The 19,298-nt window shown below is 32.2% G+C and overlaps 1 protein-coding gene across 6 annotated transcripts in view; it reads left to right on the forward strand.

The window, feature by feature from the left end:
- Chl1 (cell adhesion molecule L1 like) overlaps nucleotides 1-15,972 on the forward strand; it is a 186,146-nt gene extending 170,174 nt beyond the window's left edge. For 5 of the 6 annotated variants that reach the window (XM_063260266.1, XM_063260264.1, XM_063260268.1 and 2 more), the window contains 8 exons: nucleotides 467-582; nucleotides 703-907; nucleotides 1,113-1,235; nucleotides 4,830-5,009; nucleotides 8,261-8,422; nucleotides 9,043-9,174; nucleotides 10,807-10,879; nucleotides 14,586-15,972. In XM_063260266.1, coding sequence (XP_063116336.1) covers nucleotides 467-582; nucleotides 703-907; nucleotides 1,113-1,235; nucleotides 4,830-5,009; nucleotides 8,261-8,422; nucleotides 9,043-9,174; nucleotides 10,807-10,879; nucleotides 14,586-14,802 — 1,208 coding nt within the window. In that variant the 3' untranslated portion in view covers nucleotides 14,803-15,972. The remainder of the gene's footprint in view (nucleotides 1-466; nucleotides 583-702; nucleotides 908-1,112; nucleotides 1,236-4,829; nucleotides 5,010-8,260; nucleotides 8,423-9,042; nucleotides 9,175-10,806; nucleotides 10,880-14,585) is intronic. The other variant, XM_063260269.1, reaches the window with a different exon arrangement.
- Nucleotides 15,973-19,298: the final 3,326 nt, after the last annotated feature.

Genomic DNA, 19,298 nt, shown 5'->3' on the forward strand with positions numbered 1-19,298 from the left:
GATATATCAGAATAATGATATCCATCTCATAAAGTGGCTCTTGGATTATGTTACTAGTGCTTGACAAATAGAATATGTTCAATTAATATTAACTGTTGTTATTAGTCTTTAATTAACCAAAATTTCAAGTAATTTTTCAACATTACTTCTTTAGATCACTTGCTTTAAAAAGCAACGGGCCCGCAGAATATTCTACTGGACACTGCTTTAAATTTCCATGCCTATTTGCCCACATTGTGAATATCTAGATAACTTCATTTTTCAATGCGGTATGGTGTGCCCTCTTCTCCTAAGGGTCCATTTTGATTGAGAAAATTCTCTGTGATAATAAGCTCTTAGTGTCATTTGGAATTGATTTCACAAAAGTGCTTTCCCCCAGTAAACATTATAAAAATCACCATTGGAAAGGGTCATCATGTCATGTTTGGAGTTTACTGGAATTTAATCTACCTTATATTCTTCACAGATCCTGATACTGCACCAGTGGTTGTTAGTGTGGATATTATAAACAGCACATTAGTTAAAGTTACCTGGTCAACAATTCCAAAGGACAGAGTCCATGGACATCTGAAAGGATATCAGGTTTTTATATTCTTTTCTTCTGGTTGTTGAATTTATCTGTTCATGAACTGTTTCAGAAGAAGTAAAAAGAGAATCTCTTACCATTGTTGCTATGCTAAAGGGTTTGTATTTTCATTGCAGATAAATTGGTGGAAAACAAAAAGTCTGTTGGATGGAAGAATACATCCCAAAGAAGTAAACATTCTGAGATTTTCAGGACAAAGAAACTATGGGATGGTTCCTTCTCTAGATGCTTTTAGTGAATTTCACTTAACAGTCTTAGCCTATAATTCAAAAGGAGCCGGTCCAGAAAGTGAGCCCTATATATTCCAAACACCAGAAGGAGGTGAGAGAGTAATAGTGAAGAATAATCCCAACAGTGAAAATTATCCAATGATCACGCTAAATATTTTCTTTCTTAGTAGTTAATATGTACTTCATATGAGATAATTCTTCCATTTCTATAAAATTTAGTAATCCATTGGGACTTTTGTTTTTCTTTAGAAATTTACTAATTTATGAGTAGTCACTCATGATTTTATGTTTTCTAGTACCTGAACAGCCAAGTTTCCTTAAGGTCATCAAAGTTGATAAAGATACAGCTACGTTATCCTGGAATCGACCTATGAAGCTAAATGGAAACTTAACTGGATATCTATTACAATACCAAATAAGTAAGCAGAAAATTGAATTAAGGTTATAAGCTAGCATTTAATTTTTGGTTTAATAGTTTGTTTGTATATGAATGATCTAAGAATCACTTAAGACTGTAGTTCATAGGCTATCATACTTAGTTATAGCACAGTTACGTTTCTGCCCCTGTCAATTATTATAAGTCAATAATTGGAACATGGCTTATAGTTACACATTTCCTATAGCTTTTTTCTCATGGCAAAGAGGATATATTGTCTTTGGAGTCTAAATATTTAGTCTAGGCAATATAGAAAGTTTTGCTGATACCTGTTCTAGAAGTAAAACAGTGTACCATTGGGTGCCAGAAAATAGATTTATTATTTAAATGCAAAGAAGCCTTGAGAATTAAGACATATTTCAAGGAATAGCATTAGTAAGCCATATAGCAGCTATTCAAAGGATATGTGACTACCAAACTATGCTACCTTTTTGGCTTCAGATCTATGACTATAATCCCAACCTAAATATACTTGTGCTAATAAAATTCTCTGTTATCTCTCTAGTTCAAGCAGATAATCTCAAGAGAATTGAAGACTTGTTTTCAAACAATACTTAGAATAATCTATTTCTATGTGCTTCTGTGCCATTGGGTTAAAGTATTTGAACACAAAATAGATCACTTTAAATCTTAGCACCTGCTACCTTAATAGTGTTCAAACCTGAGCTATATCTCAAAATAGATATTAGGTGACTGAGACCACAAAAAGTTTAGTAATAGCCCAACAATGAACCCTTTAGAATATCAACAATCTATTTATGGATTCTATATAGAATCCCTAATATATAGAATCCCAAAATAGAAAAACAGGGATACTACAGAGAATCAGGATCCTCTGCTTGCAAAACATAATTGAATCTTTGTCCTGGTACTGTGATGGGATATCACCTGAACAGCAACCAGTACTAGCTTTAGTTTCTGATGATCTGTGCTGAATTGGCACATGTTTTACTAGATGTAAGCATAAACCAAATGGAAGTAACAATTTAGTGTTTTTGAGTGCTTGCTATGTAGCCAAATCAGAGCTGTGTATTCTCCTTGCATTATTCCATTAAAATAAAAGTTACAAAATATGAACTGTCACCATTTTATGGAAGGAGGAATTGAGAGATTATAGAGTGTATGCACTTATTTAAATTCTCAGGAAGTGATTGCTCAGTTAAGATGTAAAGCCAGTTAGTCTACTTGTACATTCCATAAACCAGGTTTTTAAAAATGCATAAAGAAATGAAGAAACATTTGAAGGTATTTTGATATCAATATGTTTAATTAAACATGTGTCTTATCTTTTTCTTAATAACATTTCAACATTGTTTCAATTATAATCTTAATACTGATCTTAATGTGACTTAAATTTTTTTTAAAAAACATGCTCTTAGAACATGTAAGAAAGTAAAATATTAACCATTATGATGATAATACTGCTTATGTGTAATTTTAAATACTGTGATCATGATATTTACATATTTTTCTATTACCATTAAATGGTTGACACACGGGGCTGGGGATTTAGCTCAGTGGCATAAGCGCCTGCCTTGCAAGCAGGCAGTCGTGAGTTCGATCCCTGGTACTGATAAAAACGAAAAAAACAAAAAACAAAAAAAAATGGTTGACACATTTTTAGGTAGTTTAACTTTCTTGGTGTTGCCATTACATGTTCTTAGTCATTGCTGGTTATCTTGATGACAGTTCTCTGTATATTTTCTTGGATTCTTATATTGCTTCTGGTACCTTTTTAATTGACATTTTGATGATTAACAGCTGCATGACTTGGACCTATAAGTTCAGCATTTGGACAGTTCTTAGAGAAGTCTTATATGCTATACTCATATACAAATTATTTAAAACAAATTACCTAACAGGATTTTTGCTCCTCAGTGCTTTGCACAGTGCTTGCCATGCAGTGAATATTTAAAAATATTTAATTAACTCACCAGTTTATTTGTTCTATACAGAGTATAAATGACTCTCGCTTAATGATGGTTTGACTTTATGATACTGAGGAAGCATGCAGTGAACATTGTATTCCAGGTTTGATCTTTCCCTATACTAATAATTCATGCTTTCTTGATGCTGGACAGAGGCAACTCCAATCAGCTTCATGATCTTGAGGCTACACCACTTATACACTCTACAGTACACTGTGGTGCTAAGTAATGACACTCAGAAGGTTAGGTTTATTAAATGCTTTCTTAGTATATGTGAGGCTGAAGTGAGCACATTAAATGCTTATTTTTTATTGTTTAAATTTTATTTTAAAGACAAAATAATAATACAAAATTTCAAAACATAATTAGAGGATAAGAATGGTTAATATAATATATATTGTTATCTTTAAAGTAATTACTCAAAGTACAAGATATATAATTTTAATTGTCCAAATGGTATTAACACAAATCTTTTTCAAATGAACTAAGAGCAATTAGTAGTATAACTATTTAACTCATATATATATATGTATAATAAAGACATATAAATAAAAGATGCATATAATATAAATAAAATATGTACATATTATTTATTTCAGCTTCTCACACAAGGGAGACAAAATAATGTTTACACATGCAGGTCTGATGTATTTCACTTATGAGTATGGTCTCTGATTGAATCCATTAGCTATAAAAGTCTCAAGTTTATCATTATTTATGGCTGAGTTGTATTCCAATATACAAAAATACCACATCTTTTTTATTCATTCTTCAGTTGAATGGCGTTTATGTTGTCTCCAAGATCTGGCTATTACAAATTGTGCTGCTGTAAACATAGGTGCACATATATCACTGTGGTGCAATGTTCTTAGTTCTTCTGGAAAATATCCAGAAGTGTAATAGCTCAATCAATTGGGACCTCTAATCCTAGATTTTGAGGAATCCCCATACTTATTTCCAGAGTGTATACTAGTCTACACTCCCTTCAGTATTGGAGAAGGCTTGCTTTTTCTTCGCAGCCCTTCCAGCATTTGTTCCTGGTTTATTTCTTGGTAATAGTTATTCTTTCTGGGGTGAGGTGGAATTTCAGTGTTGTTTTAATTTGCATCTCATGAAAGACCACTGATTTTGAACATGCTTTCTTGATTTACAATATTTTCAACTAATGAGTGGTTTATCAGAATGTAATGTCATTGTAATTCAAGGGGTATCTGTACTTATTTGCTGCCCCATTTAAACTGGAAACCATACAAAACACACAATCACTTAAGTTATTCCTGCAGAAGATGATCAAGTACTTAATTTAAGAATAGCTTGAAAATAAAAGCCCATTATTTTTATTATGAAGGTCTTTGTCTCCAGTGTGACACAATGATTCAAAATGTAGTTCCTAAGCCCAAAAGAGCATGGATTGCTCAAATCTCTGTTTGCCATTTAACAGCTGTAGATCTGGACAAAGTGTTTATTCTTGACAGCTCTCAGTTTTGTCAGGTATGATATGGCCATCTATGTCAGAAGATTAAATGGGTTGAATAATTAAGATGATTCTTTGCATTACACAAGCACAAGTAGAGAAAAATAAAAGGTAATATAACTTTAAATTAGGTACTATAAAACGAACCGTCACTGTTCAATATTTGTTTTTTTAGTAAATGACACAGATGAGATTGGGGATTTAAATGAAATCAATATTACAACTCCATCGAAGTCTAGCTGGCATCTCTCAAACCTCAATGCAACTACCAAGTACAAGTTCTATTTGAGGGCTTGTACTTCAAAAGGCTGTGGGAAACCAGTCACCGAGGAAAGTGCCACATTAGGAGAAGGGAGTAAGTACTTGAGCTTTCTGCATGTTTTGAACTGTCCTGAAAGGAATTCTCCAGACTACTGACTTTAAACTAGAAATGATTCTGATTTAAATCAGCCTGACTTTCTGTTTTCCACTGACACTGGTACAAAATTTATTAAACTAGTTTGTAAAAAGTGTGTTGGATAAATCTGTGGATTTCTGAACAATGCCATACTAGCCATAGTTTAGTATGCATAGAGGTAGGAGCCATAGTTCTACTTAATTGAATTAGGGCATAAAGCATTTTGAAAGGTTAGCAGAGAGATACTATTCTTTGGGAAAATTTTCCATAAAGAAAAATACTTGCTTTTAATCTTGATAGACATTTCATAGCACAGATCTCATAGATCACATTTTTCTGCATTAATTCATGTTTACGTTAATTCATATGCCAGTTATGTTTTACTGTCTGAGGTTAACGACAAATAATGTGCTTGGAAATAGCCTATGAGTCTATGGTTTCACTTGCCGTACCACTCTCTTAATTCAATTACATTTTTGTGACTTGTCGCACCTCATAGTCATTTTCCTTCCCAAATTATCTCTCCAGTTATGATTTTAACAGTGGGCTTGCTAAGCTTTCTATAATTCCATGTTGTACCAGCAAAGAAGTAACAAGCTAGAATTTTTAAAAGGAAGTAGGAGAGAAGAGCTAATAAACACAGTACACACACTAATAAAATCAAAAGGAGAGAGTTTAGAAGTTTCTGGGTAGTCAGACATAGAAAGGTTTGGAGTAAGAGAAGAAGGAAATACGAAATAGCAAGAAGGGAAACAATCATTTATTCATCATGATTAAATTATAAATACTTTTCTTGAATGTATTTACTTATGGTACCATGAAAAACAATAGACTCAAAGGAAGAAATAGCAAGAAGAGGAAGAAAGAGTAATGATGATAGTTAAATTGTCTACAATTACAGATTTACATTGGAGTCGCTATTTGTAAATCAATACTTTTGCCCATGAATTATTATTCTGATATTTACAGTCAATGTGTTCTCCCCTTTCACTGTTCTTACAGTATCTATACAACAAAGGTTCATGTTCCACCCAGGTTCTTTTGATACTTATATTCCCTCCTGAGGGAACAGTATGTAAGTTCCATTCACATCCTAGAAAATCCTTTAGTTCTTTTTAAGGATAAATCATACACCACGTGAAAGAAGAAACTTAATTATCTAGTTGTGAGAGTTAGGCTTCAAAAAGTGATTGAAAACTTTCTGGTAACTAAATGTTATTATTATTCAAGGGTTTTGATCTATATGACTGGATATTAAGTATTCAATTTAGAGAAGTCAGAAGAGTAGTCATCCAAATATACAACTTCCTTGCTTTTTATAAACAGATTTGATGGCCCAGGGCTGTGTTTATCTTGATAGAAGAAAAATCATTTTTCTGAAAAATGCTGGTGTCAATCTTGCCAAATGCAGGATAGAAGAACAAGGTAGTCACAAAATTACCTTACAAATATTACATGCTTCAGTGTGTATGTAGGAAAACTGGGCCCTGGATACATTAAAGCTGGACATATATTTTGGAGGACTGAAATGTTGTTTGTGTGATATATAACTAATGCTCCGTCTTTTATGCAAACGATAGATGTAACTAAGAAGCTTGGGAGTCTTAAAATAAACATCCTCACTGTCTTGTCAATAATTTAAAAATGTTCCTTACTAGTGTGTTTGTGCTCTTTTTCAGGAATCTGCATTTCAGTAATCCAGCTACTGCCCCCTTCCCCAGTTGACTCTGATTTCTATAGGCAAAACTTGCCTTATGTGCAGGGAAATATTTGCATTATCTTTGGCCACTGGATTTCAACATGGTCTTTGCAAAAATATATTTCCACTGAGGAGATACATTTTGATATGATTAAGCACTCTTGAAATTAAAACTTTTATGCAATTTAGGCGTCATTGCTACTGATCTCTCTTTTTGTTTTGCCTAGATAGCACATTTCAAGATTATTTGACTTTTACTTACAGTAGGGTATTTAACACATGTATTATTCTATGGTTGTTACTTCAGTTTTCAGGAGATTTTCATTCAGGAGTTCAAGAGGGGAGAAAGAGTAGAGTTAATTAAAAAATATTATTTTGTGTCATTGGTGATTTCAATAAATCACTTACTTTGCTCCTTTTCTCAAAAGCTTGCACTGGTTAACATTTTACTAACACCTCTGTTTTTTAAAATCAAAATTAAATGTATTCCATGTTAATGGTGATCAGCTTTAAAGGCTTTGCTCAGCTATATAACTGGACTTATTTCTTTCCTAGGGCCATTTTTAATGAAACTCCTTTGTTATTCAGTAACTATACAATCAATATTCTGTTTTAAAAGGTTATATCCAAGTACTTACATTACCATGCACTTACTTAAAAAAAATTATATTTCCTTATATCCTCAATAAGGAACTTATTTTATTTCATATGCTAATTGTTAACTCTGTTTTTATTTATTATACTGAGTTTATTCCACTAAACTTATGAACCTGAACAAACATAATTTGCATACTTGTTGCAAGATCAAAAATTGATATATACTTAACACCATTTTCATCTTTCATATAAAATTCTATGTTATATTGATGTTTTGATAAAACTGATAAATTTGAAAAGGTATCATTTTCTTACATCACTTTCAGTATGTCAGTGAAATCATTCCATTTACATGTAGCTATAAACCTGCATTTTATATTTTTAATTTTTCACAAATTGAATATGCTTATTATATGACCATACCATGATGCTATTCCATAGAATTTATTGATATGATCAATAAATACATATATAAACATAAATAATATATTTCCTTAACATATATTAATATATATTTGATTAAAAATGTATTATTATACATTATAAGCCCAAAAGGCCATATCCAATTTTCTTTATTAGTTATATGAAAGTCCAAATTACAAAAATTATAATGTTTAAATTTTCAAAAGTCTGTGTGTGGTTTTAAACCATTCACATGACCAGGCAGATTTATAGTAACACCTCATTCACGTCTTAAGTGACCATGAGTTGAAGTCATTTTATTTACTCATTTTCAGAGTGTTAAAACAGAAAACCTTGAAAATGATGATATCTTGATTTCCTGATAATTCAGGAACCATTAAAATGCAGAAGTGATTTTTTTCATGTCAAATAAAAGTATTATTCTTAATCTTTTCATAACCTGCCTTTCAATAATTACAATTCATGTAATTTAACTGTGCACCTTTCTTAGGTAAAGATATCAGGAAGATATCAGAAGGAGTAAATCTTACTCAAAAGATTAACCCCGTAGAGGTATCTGAGCCGGGAGCGGAACACATAGTTCACCTAATGACTAAGAATTGGGGTGATAACGATAGCATTTTTCAAGATGTAATTGAGACAAGAGGGAGAGGTGAGAAACGAGATTGTGTCCGGGGTAGTCTTAGATAATACATCTGTGTCTGGTGGATTAATTTTACATACATCCTGTATTAGAGGTAAAAAATATTTAGCATATTACCTATGTAAATCATAGTTTCAACTTTTTTAGAAAAGGATTTTAAAATTATCAAAATGAAAAGTGTTTCACAGTGGTGCGACTTATCTCGTAGTGATTTTAATAGAATAATCGCTTAAAAGTATATCTGCTAATTAACATGTGTTAATAACAAAAACTAAAACAAAAAGACAAAGCATACAATTGAAGAACACAGAGGCTCCATGGTGATCTGTGCATAACTAAGGCAGCTTGTGCTTTCGCTTGCTCCCTGCTGCTCTGGCTTCTCTAACCCTTTGATGCTCATACTCAGATTCCCATGCAACTTGAAGGTCCTTTCTTAATAAAGGAGAAATGACTTGCCAGTGTTCTCCTTGTGAAATATCCTTCAGGTCATTTTTCCCCTAGGAGCATTGAGAGGAGAAATAAAATTGATGCTATTTTGTTTGCTTAATCATAATGTCTGATTTTCCTAAAAGAATAGAATGCTGAAGACTTTCTAACATTCAGTGTTGTGACTTCTCTTTATACAACAGAATATGCTGGTTTATATGATGACATCTCCACTCAAGGCTGGTTTATTGGATTGATGTGTGCAATTGCACTTCTCACACTAATATTGTTAACTGTTTGTTTTGTGAAGAGGAACAAAGGTGGGAAGTATTCAGGTAAAACTTTATTACTATGATATCCAACTTAACAAACTGAAATTTCTAGGAGGGTTCCTGAACACATCTTTATATTTTTAAATTGCACACTACAGTCAAGCTCAAACTGCTCATATATTATCATCTTTTTCTTAAAAATGAAACACAATGTCATGCATGTCGTAGGTTCCCCATCACTGAGCTACATTTTCTTGAAAGGAATGCTTGTTTTCTCATTTCGATTACTTAAAACACACTGGAATAGTGTTTATAATTCTTCTACATTTCTATTTTCTGTCCTTAAAATATCAGAGATACTGAAATTTATTCTTTGATGCACATATTTTAATGTCTTAAAAAGAAAGGAACCATCTATAGCATGCTTCTGTAAACATAGAAGACTCAGGATTTCTTTACCATACACTCTGGTTGTACTGTCTCCACTTTTCAACCACTGCAAGGATGGATTTTGTTCATTTTCATGGCATTTATTATATAATATATATATATATATATATATATATATATATATATATCAAATTAATGATACAGTAAATATAAGCAAATAAATATGAATAAGTATATAAAATTTGAAAAACCCTAGTTGTTTATATTTTTATTTTAATTAAATTCAACTTTCAGATTTGTTTTGTCTTTTTCAGGTATATCTAGGTATATACACATACATGTATAGGTATAGGGTTTCTTTAGTGTTCCCACTGCTTTCATGTAAAGAGGAAAATTTATTTACATGCCACTTCAGATGACATTCAGTTTGGTGAATTTTTTTATTAATTTGAGTGTCTTATCAAGAATGAACCAATAAAGGCATCAAATGCATGATTCCTAAGCTTTTTCACATTACATAGATACTTTACACAGTTACATGTTTTACTTTTTCCTACAAAGTCTGAAACATTATGTATTATTTCACAATAACTAATAAATACTCAAGGTAAATTATTTTTAAAAATTAGCACTCCTCTTTGAAGATCTTAAACTATTAACCATTTGTGAATTATAGGCATCCATTTTCTAAGAACACCCTAAATTCGTATATCTAAACAAAAAATAAAACATCATTTGTTATTGGTTAACTAAGCCAATCTCCTAGTAAGTAACAGTAAGAAGTGCCATGAGGTTTAGTTTGAGTTTTCTGAAAAACGAAGCATGAGCTGAGACTTTTGTCCTATTATTCAGAATAAAACCTAACTTTACAATGTTAGTACAGACATTAATATACTTTTTATTGAGACAACTTTGAGTAAAACAATGATGTAGAATAATTAAAGAATTGATCCTTATCATTCATGTTAGTTTAATGACAGGTATAATAGGATTATTTATTTAAAAGAATATAGAGTAATTTGGCCATCGTAGAGAAAGCTATAGAAATGGATTCTTTTATAAGACTTGTTGCCTGTGCAATAAAGACTAGTCACATGAAGATATGCTACATGCTGAAAACAATGACAAATTAGAACCCAGAAAAAGCTTTTCTAATTCATTTACACAGAGAGGAAACTGATGGAAATTTAGCCACAAGAAAACTTGTATCACTATCAAAAAATGTTGAGTAATGCCATGACTTAGCAATATTGCTAAAAATCTCTTTGAAAAGCCTTTGTATAACTTTCCCTCTATTTTTTATAGTAAAAGAAAAGGAGGACTTGCACCCAGATCCAGAAATTCAGTCAGCTAAAGATGAAACTTTTGGTGAATACAGGTAAATGTAGCTTCCCATTTAAAAATGGATTCACTGTCTTTGTTAAATGGACAATAAGTGTTTATTCTTAATAGTTAAGAGACTATGTTGTAATGCTTTACTCTGAATACTTTCCATGAATAGGATTTACTTTAGTAATAGGAACCAAATTTCTGTGTGCAGGAAGAATGTGTTACCCACACTTTGTGTAATTATGTGTGAGTCAGGATTTTTAAGATTCTATGTGTTACAAAAGCAGTTCACTTATACAAATTAGAGTAGTTAAAATATCTTGAAAACACTGTGAATTTGCATTCCATTTAGTTTATATCCCAGACACATATAGTAAGTCTTGAGTGTGTACCTACCATGGTAAAAAAAGATTACAAACCCAATTCTCTAAATGAACCAATTCTGCAGAGGAAAAAGATACATACATGTAAATAACTGTAATAGTTGAGTTAGAACAAGATAACATGAAAGGGAACAACTACTTCTGTCTAGAAGACATTCTGTCAATACATTCATTCAAAAGGAAATTAATCAGGCTCTAGAACTGCAGAACATCAAATCTATGAATCTAAGAGTGCTTGTGATGGGAGAACTAGCAACAGATGAAGTACAAGACATTTAGCTCTTAAGGAGATATTAAAATACCCCAGTCTCAGATTGTATCTCTCCACAGTCTTTTACTCCACAACCTCTCCATTTCTTAGCTCTTTTTGGTTTGTATGTCATCATACAGTTTTAATCAACTATCTTTTTTATATTTGTGGCAAAGAAATGTATTTCAAGCTCACACTTCATATCGATTTTATGTAGTAGTATGATATCAGAATGCATATCAAGTAAGAAATCTGATTTGCTCTCATTGCTTCATTGCTATGACCATCACTGTAACCAAAGACACTGAATAATCTAATTGGTTATAATGATATAATTGATATATTTTTGCACCTCATCATATCTCTTCTTCATCTATATTTATTTGTACTACTTAGCATTCTGTTTTTATGCTTTTGTATTACAAGAATGATGGTCTTAGTTACTTTTTACTTGTTCCTGGGACAAAATACCTGGTCCCCAAGATGAAAGAAGGAAAGGTTTATTTCTTGTGCTCTTGGGGATTTCAGTACATACTAAGCTGGCTCCAAGGCAGCGTGGCATGGCAGGGCAGCCCTTCATGGTGGCTGCAAACAGCAAAATGCAAACCTGTAAGGGAGAGAGACACACCTTCTTCCTGCCATTACATCATGTCCTGACTCCACCCCTAGGTGGATGTAGCCCTCACACCACCAATCCAAGCGCTAGACAAACCAATCACAATGCATAAACGCATGAAGCCTGGGGGCCAGTGAAATAAACCATGACAATGACTTTAAATTATTTCTACAATAAAAAGAGAGAGAAACAGAAAGAAATAGAGAAATTGTATTTTTGACCATACATTTTTCATATTGCTGCTTTATTAGTTATCAGCTGCTTCATGACAATTGTTCCCAATGTCTTACAGTGTGAACTGTAAACACTTATCTCAGAGTTGACCAGGACTCTGCTTTCATCCAATGGCTTAGATCTACTTCCTAGTGCTCTCCTGGGTATTCAGTTCCCTGCAGACTACGGAAGTAAGGAAATCCGTCTCACAGACCAAAGATCAATCTTAATTCCATACTGTATGAATCTCTCCATGGGGCAGCTTGCCATATGATAGCTGGCTTTTTCAGAGAAAACAGCATAGTTACAAGCCATTGTCCTTTTGTAACTTCATGTTCAAAATGACATCTATCCATTTTCTTGTGCCCTATAGATTGAGTCAGCAAGTTGAGTACTTAATAAAGCCTGTGGAACTATACATGAATGCAAATTGCATAAAGCAGTAACCATTTGGTACCTATGACATCTGCCCAAAATGCTTTGGAAGACAATATTAGTTTAGGTTTATAGAAAGCAAGTTCCAGAATAAATTATATAAGTATCTTGTCTGAAAAGCTAATTTTCCCATACTCTGCTGCTTCTTTAAAAACATAAGCAACATTATCTCCTGCATTATTTTATGACATCCCTTTAGAGCAGTTAATATATTTTCCAATTTCTTGTCCCAAACATTCACCAGCAATTATTATCCAAGTTATTTCAGGAGTTAGTTTCCCAGATGCTGTGATCTTAAATAGCATGAATTTGGGATGATCTTAAATAGCATGAATAGCTTCTTGTGATATTGTCTTCTTATTGGTTCATCACCAGTTGCACGGCCTCTAAGTCAGCGTCTCATGGTTTGTTTGGTTTCGCTTTGTCTTGTTTTTGGAATGTAACATCCTAGTTCTGGAGCCAATCATTTTTTCATCTTCAGCACAGCTTGGACTATGCTGATTCCAAAAACATTTCCAAATATTCTCTTAAGTTGTGTGTTCCATACACATTTCTGTGGTCAACTATTCACTCAGGAGCATCAGGTGCTCTGGGAGAGCGGGTCCCCACAGCTGTAGAAACCAAAATCCAGAAATAAAATGCTGTCTCTAAACCTCCCACTTGGAAGTATACGTGCTCCCTTTTGCTCACTTATGTTTGGTCAAAGCAAGCCACCTGATCATAGGTAAATTAGAGTAAGAGGAAAATACTATGTGCTCAGATTGGCCAGGCTGGACATAGGTGAGGAAGAGAACTGGTGAATATCACAAATTATTAAATACTTTACATCTTTTAATTTTTTCTAAATTATTCTTTTTATAGATTTGATAAAAGTCATTTTATTTGGTAGATAGATTTATAATACTGTTTGGTAAAATTTTTTAGTTTTGATCATAAAGTTACAAGATTGTATCATTTGAGAGATGCCTTCCTAACTCAGATTTGCTTTTCTTGAAGAATAAATTGATACGAGAAATACAGTACAAATCTGGGTTTTATAACACTATTAAAGAGTTCCTTACAAGCAATAAAATTTGAATGATTGCCCCAGACAAAAGAAAATTTTGGGAGAATATGGGAATAATCTATCAAAAATAAAAACAAAATTAAAACGCGGCTGAGGAACTCCTTAAGTTTATGAAGTAAGGAAAATAATATTTATCTTATACCTCAGTCTGTTCATTCTGCTTTTGCAGAATACCATAAACTACATAGTTGATAATTAACAAAAAATTGCATCTCACAGTTTTGGAGGCTGGAAAAGATGAGGTCAATGTAATGGCAGATTGAGTGTCTGGTGAGAGTCAGCTTTCTTGTTCACAGATGGCACTTGCTATTTCTATGCCCACATGGTGGTAGGAGCTACCTACCTCTCTGGGGCCTCATTTATTAAAGAACTAATCCCATTCATGGCATATTCACTCTCGTGGCTAATCATCTCCCAAAGGCCTTACCTCTTACTGCTGTTTCATCAGAGCTTAGGAATTCAACATGTGAATGTCCAAAACACACAAACATTTACATAGAAATTCTGTGTAGGAGGGTTAATTGTCACATATTTCCAAAAATCTCCTGATTTTGAAGAGAAGCAAAAATAAATTGTGAATAGTAGAAAACCATTTATCTGTTATTCAAAATGATGTGGGTTGGTTGGTTTTTTTTTTTTTAACACTTGCCTTGTAGATATGTCATTCGAGTTCTAGTATTTTCCATGTAGATACTAATGTTCTGAAAATGATAAAACCTATTAGTATTTAAGAATGCTTTATGCGATCATAAATATCAAATTTTGTTAGACTATTTTTTGTTTGTTTTTTAGTGACAGTGATGAAAAGCCTCTCAAAGGAAGCCTTCGCTCCCTCAATAGGAATATGCAACCTACAGAAAGTGCTGACAGCTTAGTCCAGTATGGAGAGGGAGACCATGGACTTTTCAGTGAAGATGGATCATTTATTGGAGCTTACGCTGGATCAAAGGAGAAGGGATCTGTTGAAAGCAATGGGAGTTCCACAGCGACATTTCCACTCCGGGCATAAACACAACACATGCAAACAACATTGATGGCTCAACCCAACTTTTCATATTTCTCTGTTCAAGGAAGCATTTCATGTAGGAATAGATACATGTTGGCAGATTGATATCCTGAAATTATGTTGACAGTAGCACTGACTTCAAAAACTAAAACAGCAGCCTTATCAGGCCTATGTTTTGTTTTTGTTTTGGTTTGGTTTTCAGGTGCTCCAAATGCAGAGCACAAAACAAATTCTGTATTTAGACACACTTCTCAATTCCAAGTACCTATTTGGCCTGTTCCGTATCTGCCTGGTGTTAACTACACAGTGTGTATGCATAGGTGTCGCTATGCTGTGGGTTTATCTCTGTATGCACATTTGTATTCGGTCTCTGAACTCTTTTAGTGACTTTGCTTCACTACAGGTTAAAAGATTGTAAGCAAACTGGCTATTTAAAATGTAAAAAGGAATGTGAATGTCTTATTAAAATATTGCATTGCATACATACAGTCTAAATTTATTATTTAATTTTTTTCTTAGAAGTCTTAGGTAAACAATCAACTACTATTTATTGAACCCCTAACTAATTGCCCAGAGTTATTAATGTTTAAACAGAGTTATGCTTTTTTTATTTCAACACGAATTTTTAATTTTATCAGTTATGACACCCATAACCAACTTCCTTTCCCCCCCCCTTCTATTAACACAAGTTGCAAAGAGAGTGGTGTTCAAAGCATCATTTTATGAAAGACAGGAATAAAGTGCCAATGGTTGGATTCTAATAGGTTTATCTATTTAATATCTTTCTTTCTAAATTCATTGCTTTTATTTCTTTGTATGTTTATATGATGGTATACTTGCATATATTTCATGAATGCATTGTACATATGATGTTGATATTTACACAATTTAAAATATAGATGTGTTTTATTTTGAAGTGTGAGAAAGAATCACCAATGGGTATGATTGTACAGCTCCAGTTCATCATTCTTTGGCTTCAGACAGTAACAAACCAAACTGAAGACTGTATAAATCATTTGGATTTTGTTCCTATATTACTTTTATTGACAGTATCAAAGTAAATTATTATATAAATATTGAGGGAAATTATTTCATATTTTTCAAAATACAGTTTTTTTTTATTGAGTGTACTCTTATCCCAGCCATAATAAAGAAATCTGTTTCTAATAGCAATTCCTATGCATATGTTTGTCTGTATCATATTTTAAATGTATTTATGGTAAATGATTTTTTTTCTTTTCTAAGTCTTCCATTTGTAAAAATTGGTAGAGATTCCTGGAATTTATTTCCTGGCATGTGAGCTACTAGTTATTTTAAAATAGCAAATGAGAATATTTTAGAAATGTTATAAAAAAACTATGCATATATATCAGTAAAGTTAGTACTTAAACTTGATTTTATGGAACTAGTTTTTAACCTTATGATGAAATTATTAACTGTGATTATGAAGTTGGTCATAGATATTACTTTATTATTTGAACTGTAATTAGTGATGTATGCAGTTAAACCCTCAACTTTGATTTATGTGATTCATTATGTCCTTTGGGAACCAAAATTGGGGGCATTTATTGTCAGTGTAGTAATGCATGTGGGATATCTAGTTGTCCCTTTGAACCTTATGTGTCATCTAAAATGTATAGATAGCGAAAGTATGTATTAGTTCAAGACACACTTCATGGGCTCAGAGTTTGCCCACCCTCCAGGAAGTAAACCGTGTAGAAGGAAGGCATCCTCATCATTGATCTGAATGAGTGTAAGGATCCATCATGTGTCAGTGCAATTTGAACTCCATCTCCATCTGATTTTTAGCACACAACTTTTCTGGAAGAAGAATCACCATGTATTCATATACCTGGAAGTAATTTGTGATGCTCGGCTACTGAAGAGGTGAAGGTGGGGACTTTTGCATTTAATTTTACCATTATTCTACTTCCTCAACTTTGTCAGAAACCAAAAAAATGATCTTAAGAAGATCAGGCAAGCTAGAAACCGTTTCTAAAAACTAGATTATAAAAATCTAGATTCTTTATAAATTTAATCATCTCTAAGTTAGAAGTTAACATGATTGCTGAATGTTTAGATTTTCGTAGACTTCATTGTTCTTTGGCTGCCTGATAAACAATGGTTTTCTAGTCATAGCTTCAGAATGGTTGAAACTTCTGGGCATGAAAAATGACACTGGATTATGAATAATTTTTGGTATTACTCATTCGTCCTTTCCTGGATACTATTTAATATCTCCTGAGAATCTTCAGCACAAGAGCAATAGCCCTTGGCTTTATGTTATTTTAATCATGAAGTTATGTTATTCATGTATTTAATGAAAAATCCAAGTACCTTAACATGGATTTTATTCTTTCCTCTCAGAAATAACGGAATCTATGATGTTCAATTATGAGTATAAATGGGCAATAATCATTTGCAAAAATCCCACTGAGTGATAAACAGAAACAAATATTTATAACTTTTTTTTTTCTTAACTGGTTTTGCAATAACTTTCTGGAGTCTACTCCAAACATTATTTACTGTCATAGATTGTATATAACTTCAAGGATTGTGGATGGGAATCAGTTCGTACAAGGGGATCCATGGGTCAGGAAAGTCCAAGTTCTCTTCCTGGTTCCAGCACTGAAGTTTGTAAATAAACTTTAGGGAGTTGTTTAACAACTTTGCTTCAAACTCATCTGTAAAGTGCTTATAAATCTTGTCACAGGGTGTTCTTTTTTATGAAGAAAAATTTGCAACTGATAAAAGCTAAGATGCCTTCTAACTTCATAAACAAATCTGTAATTGAATTGTGTATCTAAAATCATCCCACACACCAACCTAACCTTTTTCCTGTGAGCACATAAATATATTTTTATAGAAAAACAAATCTACGGAAAAGAAACTAAATCTGCTGTTCCTTGAGCAGTATGATTTGCACATGCCATTGAAATGATTAATCAGAAGAAAATGAAGCAGGGTCTTTGCTATACAAAAGTGTTTTCCACTAATTTTGCATGCATATTTGTAAGAAAATGTGAATTTGGTGAATTTATTCTATTGGTAGAAAGGCATCTGATATTTTAGATGTATCCATATTTATAAAAATATAGAGCACAATGGAATTATGCTGGAAGTCTCTAATAATATTTTTCCTATTTTATACTCATGGAAGAGACAAGCTAAAGAGAGGAGGACAATAATGAGAAATGTTGGTGTGTTTTCTAAGCAATTAAACATGGTTGACAATTGAAATCTTAGATATGTTTACACGCCATTATGATACAATTCTTGTTGAAATTTTACTTTAGTTATAATGAGACTGGGTTTGTAATGGGACTGTGGTAGTATATATCCTAGTGTTCTCCTAGTGAAATAAGTAGGGTTGAGCCAAAGCTTACATTGTTTTATATTCTAAATTGTTTTATTGCATAATCAAAAGAAACAAAATACAGAGGTTTCACCAGATTACATTTTTTCCACTTAGAGTAGTATTCCTAAAACTTTGTTAAATGTGTTTGTATTGAAAGTGGTGTTTGTATTATGTTTATGATTATGTATTATTGAAAAATATTTTCATTACACATGAAATTCAGCTTTCCAAATAAAAGTTCAACTTCATGTACATTAAAAATGTTTGTATTTTTTCTACCCTTTTAAGAAGATTTGGAATTTACATAACTTTAACAACAATTGCTGCTGATTCTGGAATATCTATAAATGAAGTAAAAATAATGACATATAAATGGATTATAAATAAAATATTTGGTTTACTGATTTGCAAATATAGCTCATGATATTAAGATCATTAAATATAACACAATAATAAATTTTATAGCTATGATAAGTATAAATCTAAGATACATATATACTCACAAAATTATTTTTCAGAAATACAAAGAAATACTTCTTTTTAGGAAAATGTATAATACGTCATACTTTCAAATGTATCTAGTGATACATTTGACTTCAACTTTTAAAATTTGGACACTCAATCTGTCTCACAAGAAAATTGTTATTTTAAAAATCTTTATACCAAAAGCTATAATACATTATCACATTTATTCCTGAAACCCCATTTTTAGTTTGTAGAATAACTGTGTGCAAAGAGGTTAAATGACTCAGGAAGTGCAGTCACTGTGTGCTAGGTCTTAAATTAAACTCATGGCTTTCTAGTTCCAAAACTAAGGCTCATAATCAGTATGATAGCAGTTTTTCCTTTCCCAAATTCTTTACATCTCCTTAGAAATGCTAAAGAAAAATGTTTTTGTTTAATGTTGACTTATAGATCATGTCTACCACTTCTTGTTTTAAGTTAGAACAAGACATAATATAGATGAAAACATTCAATATCTTATTGTATAAAACCACTGAAAAGTGACAACTTAGAAAAATTGTTTTATATGATTTTAAAAAATCTAATCATTCTGTCCTTAATTTTGATTAATGAAATATTATTGTTAGCAGAAGTGGCTTCAATAGTACTGTAACTGTTCTGAATGTTTTTAATCTGA

Source organism: Cavia porcellus, unplaced genomic scaffold (genome assembly GCF_034190915.1).
Source record: "Cavia porcellus strain 051 isolate PalLab524CR breed Dunkin Hartley unplaced genomic scaffold, mCavPor4.1 scaffold_13, whole genome shotgun sequence".
In the NCBI taxonomy this organism is placed as follows: Eukaryota; Metazoa; Chordata; class Mammalia; order Rodentia; family Caviidae; genus Cavia; species Cavia porcellus.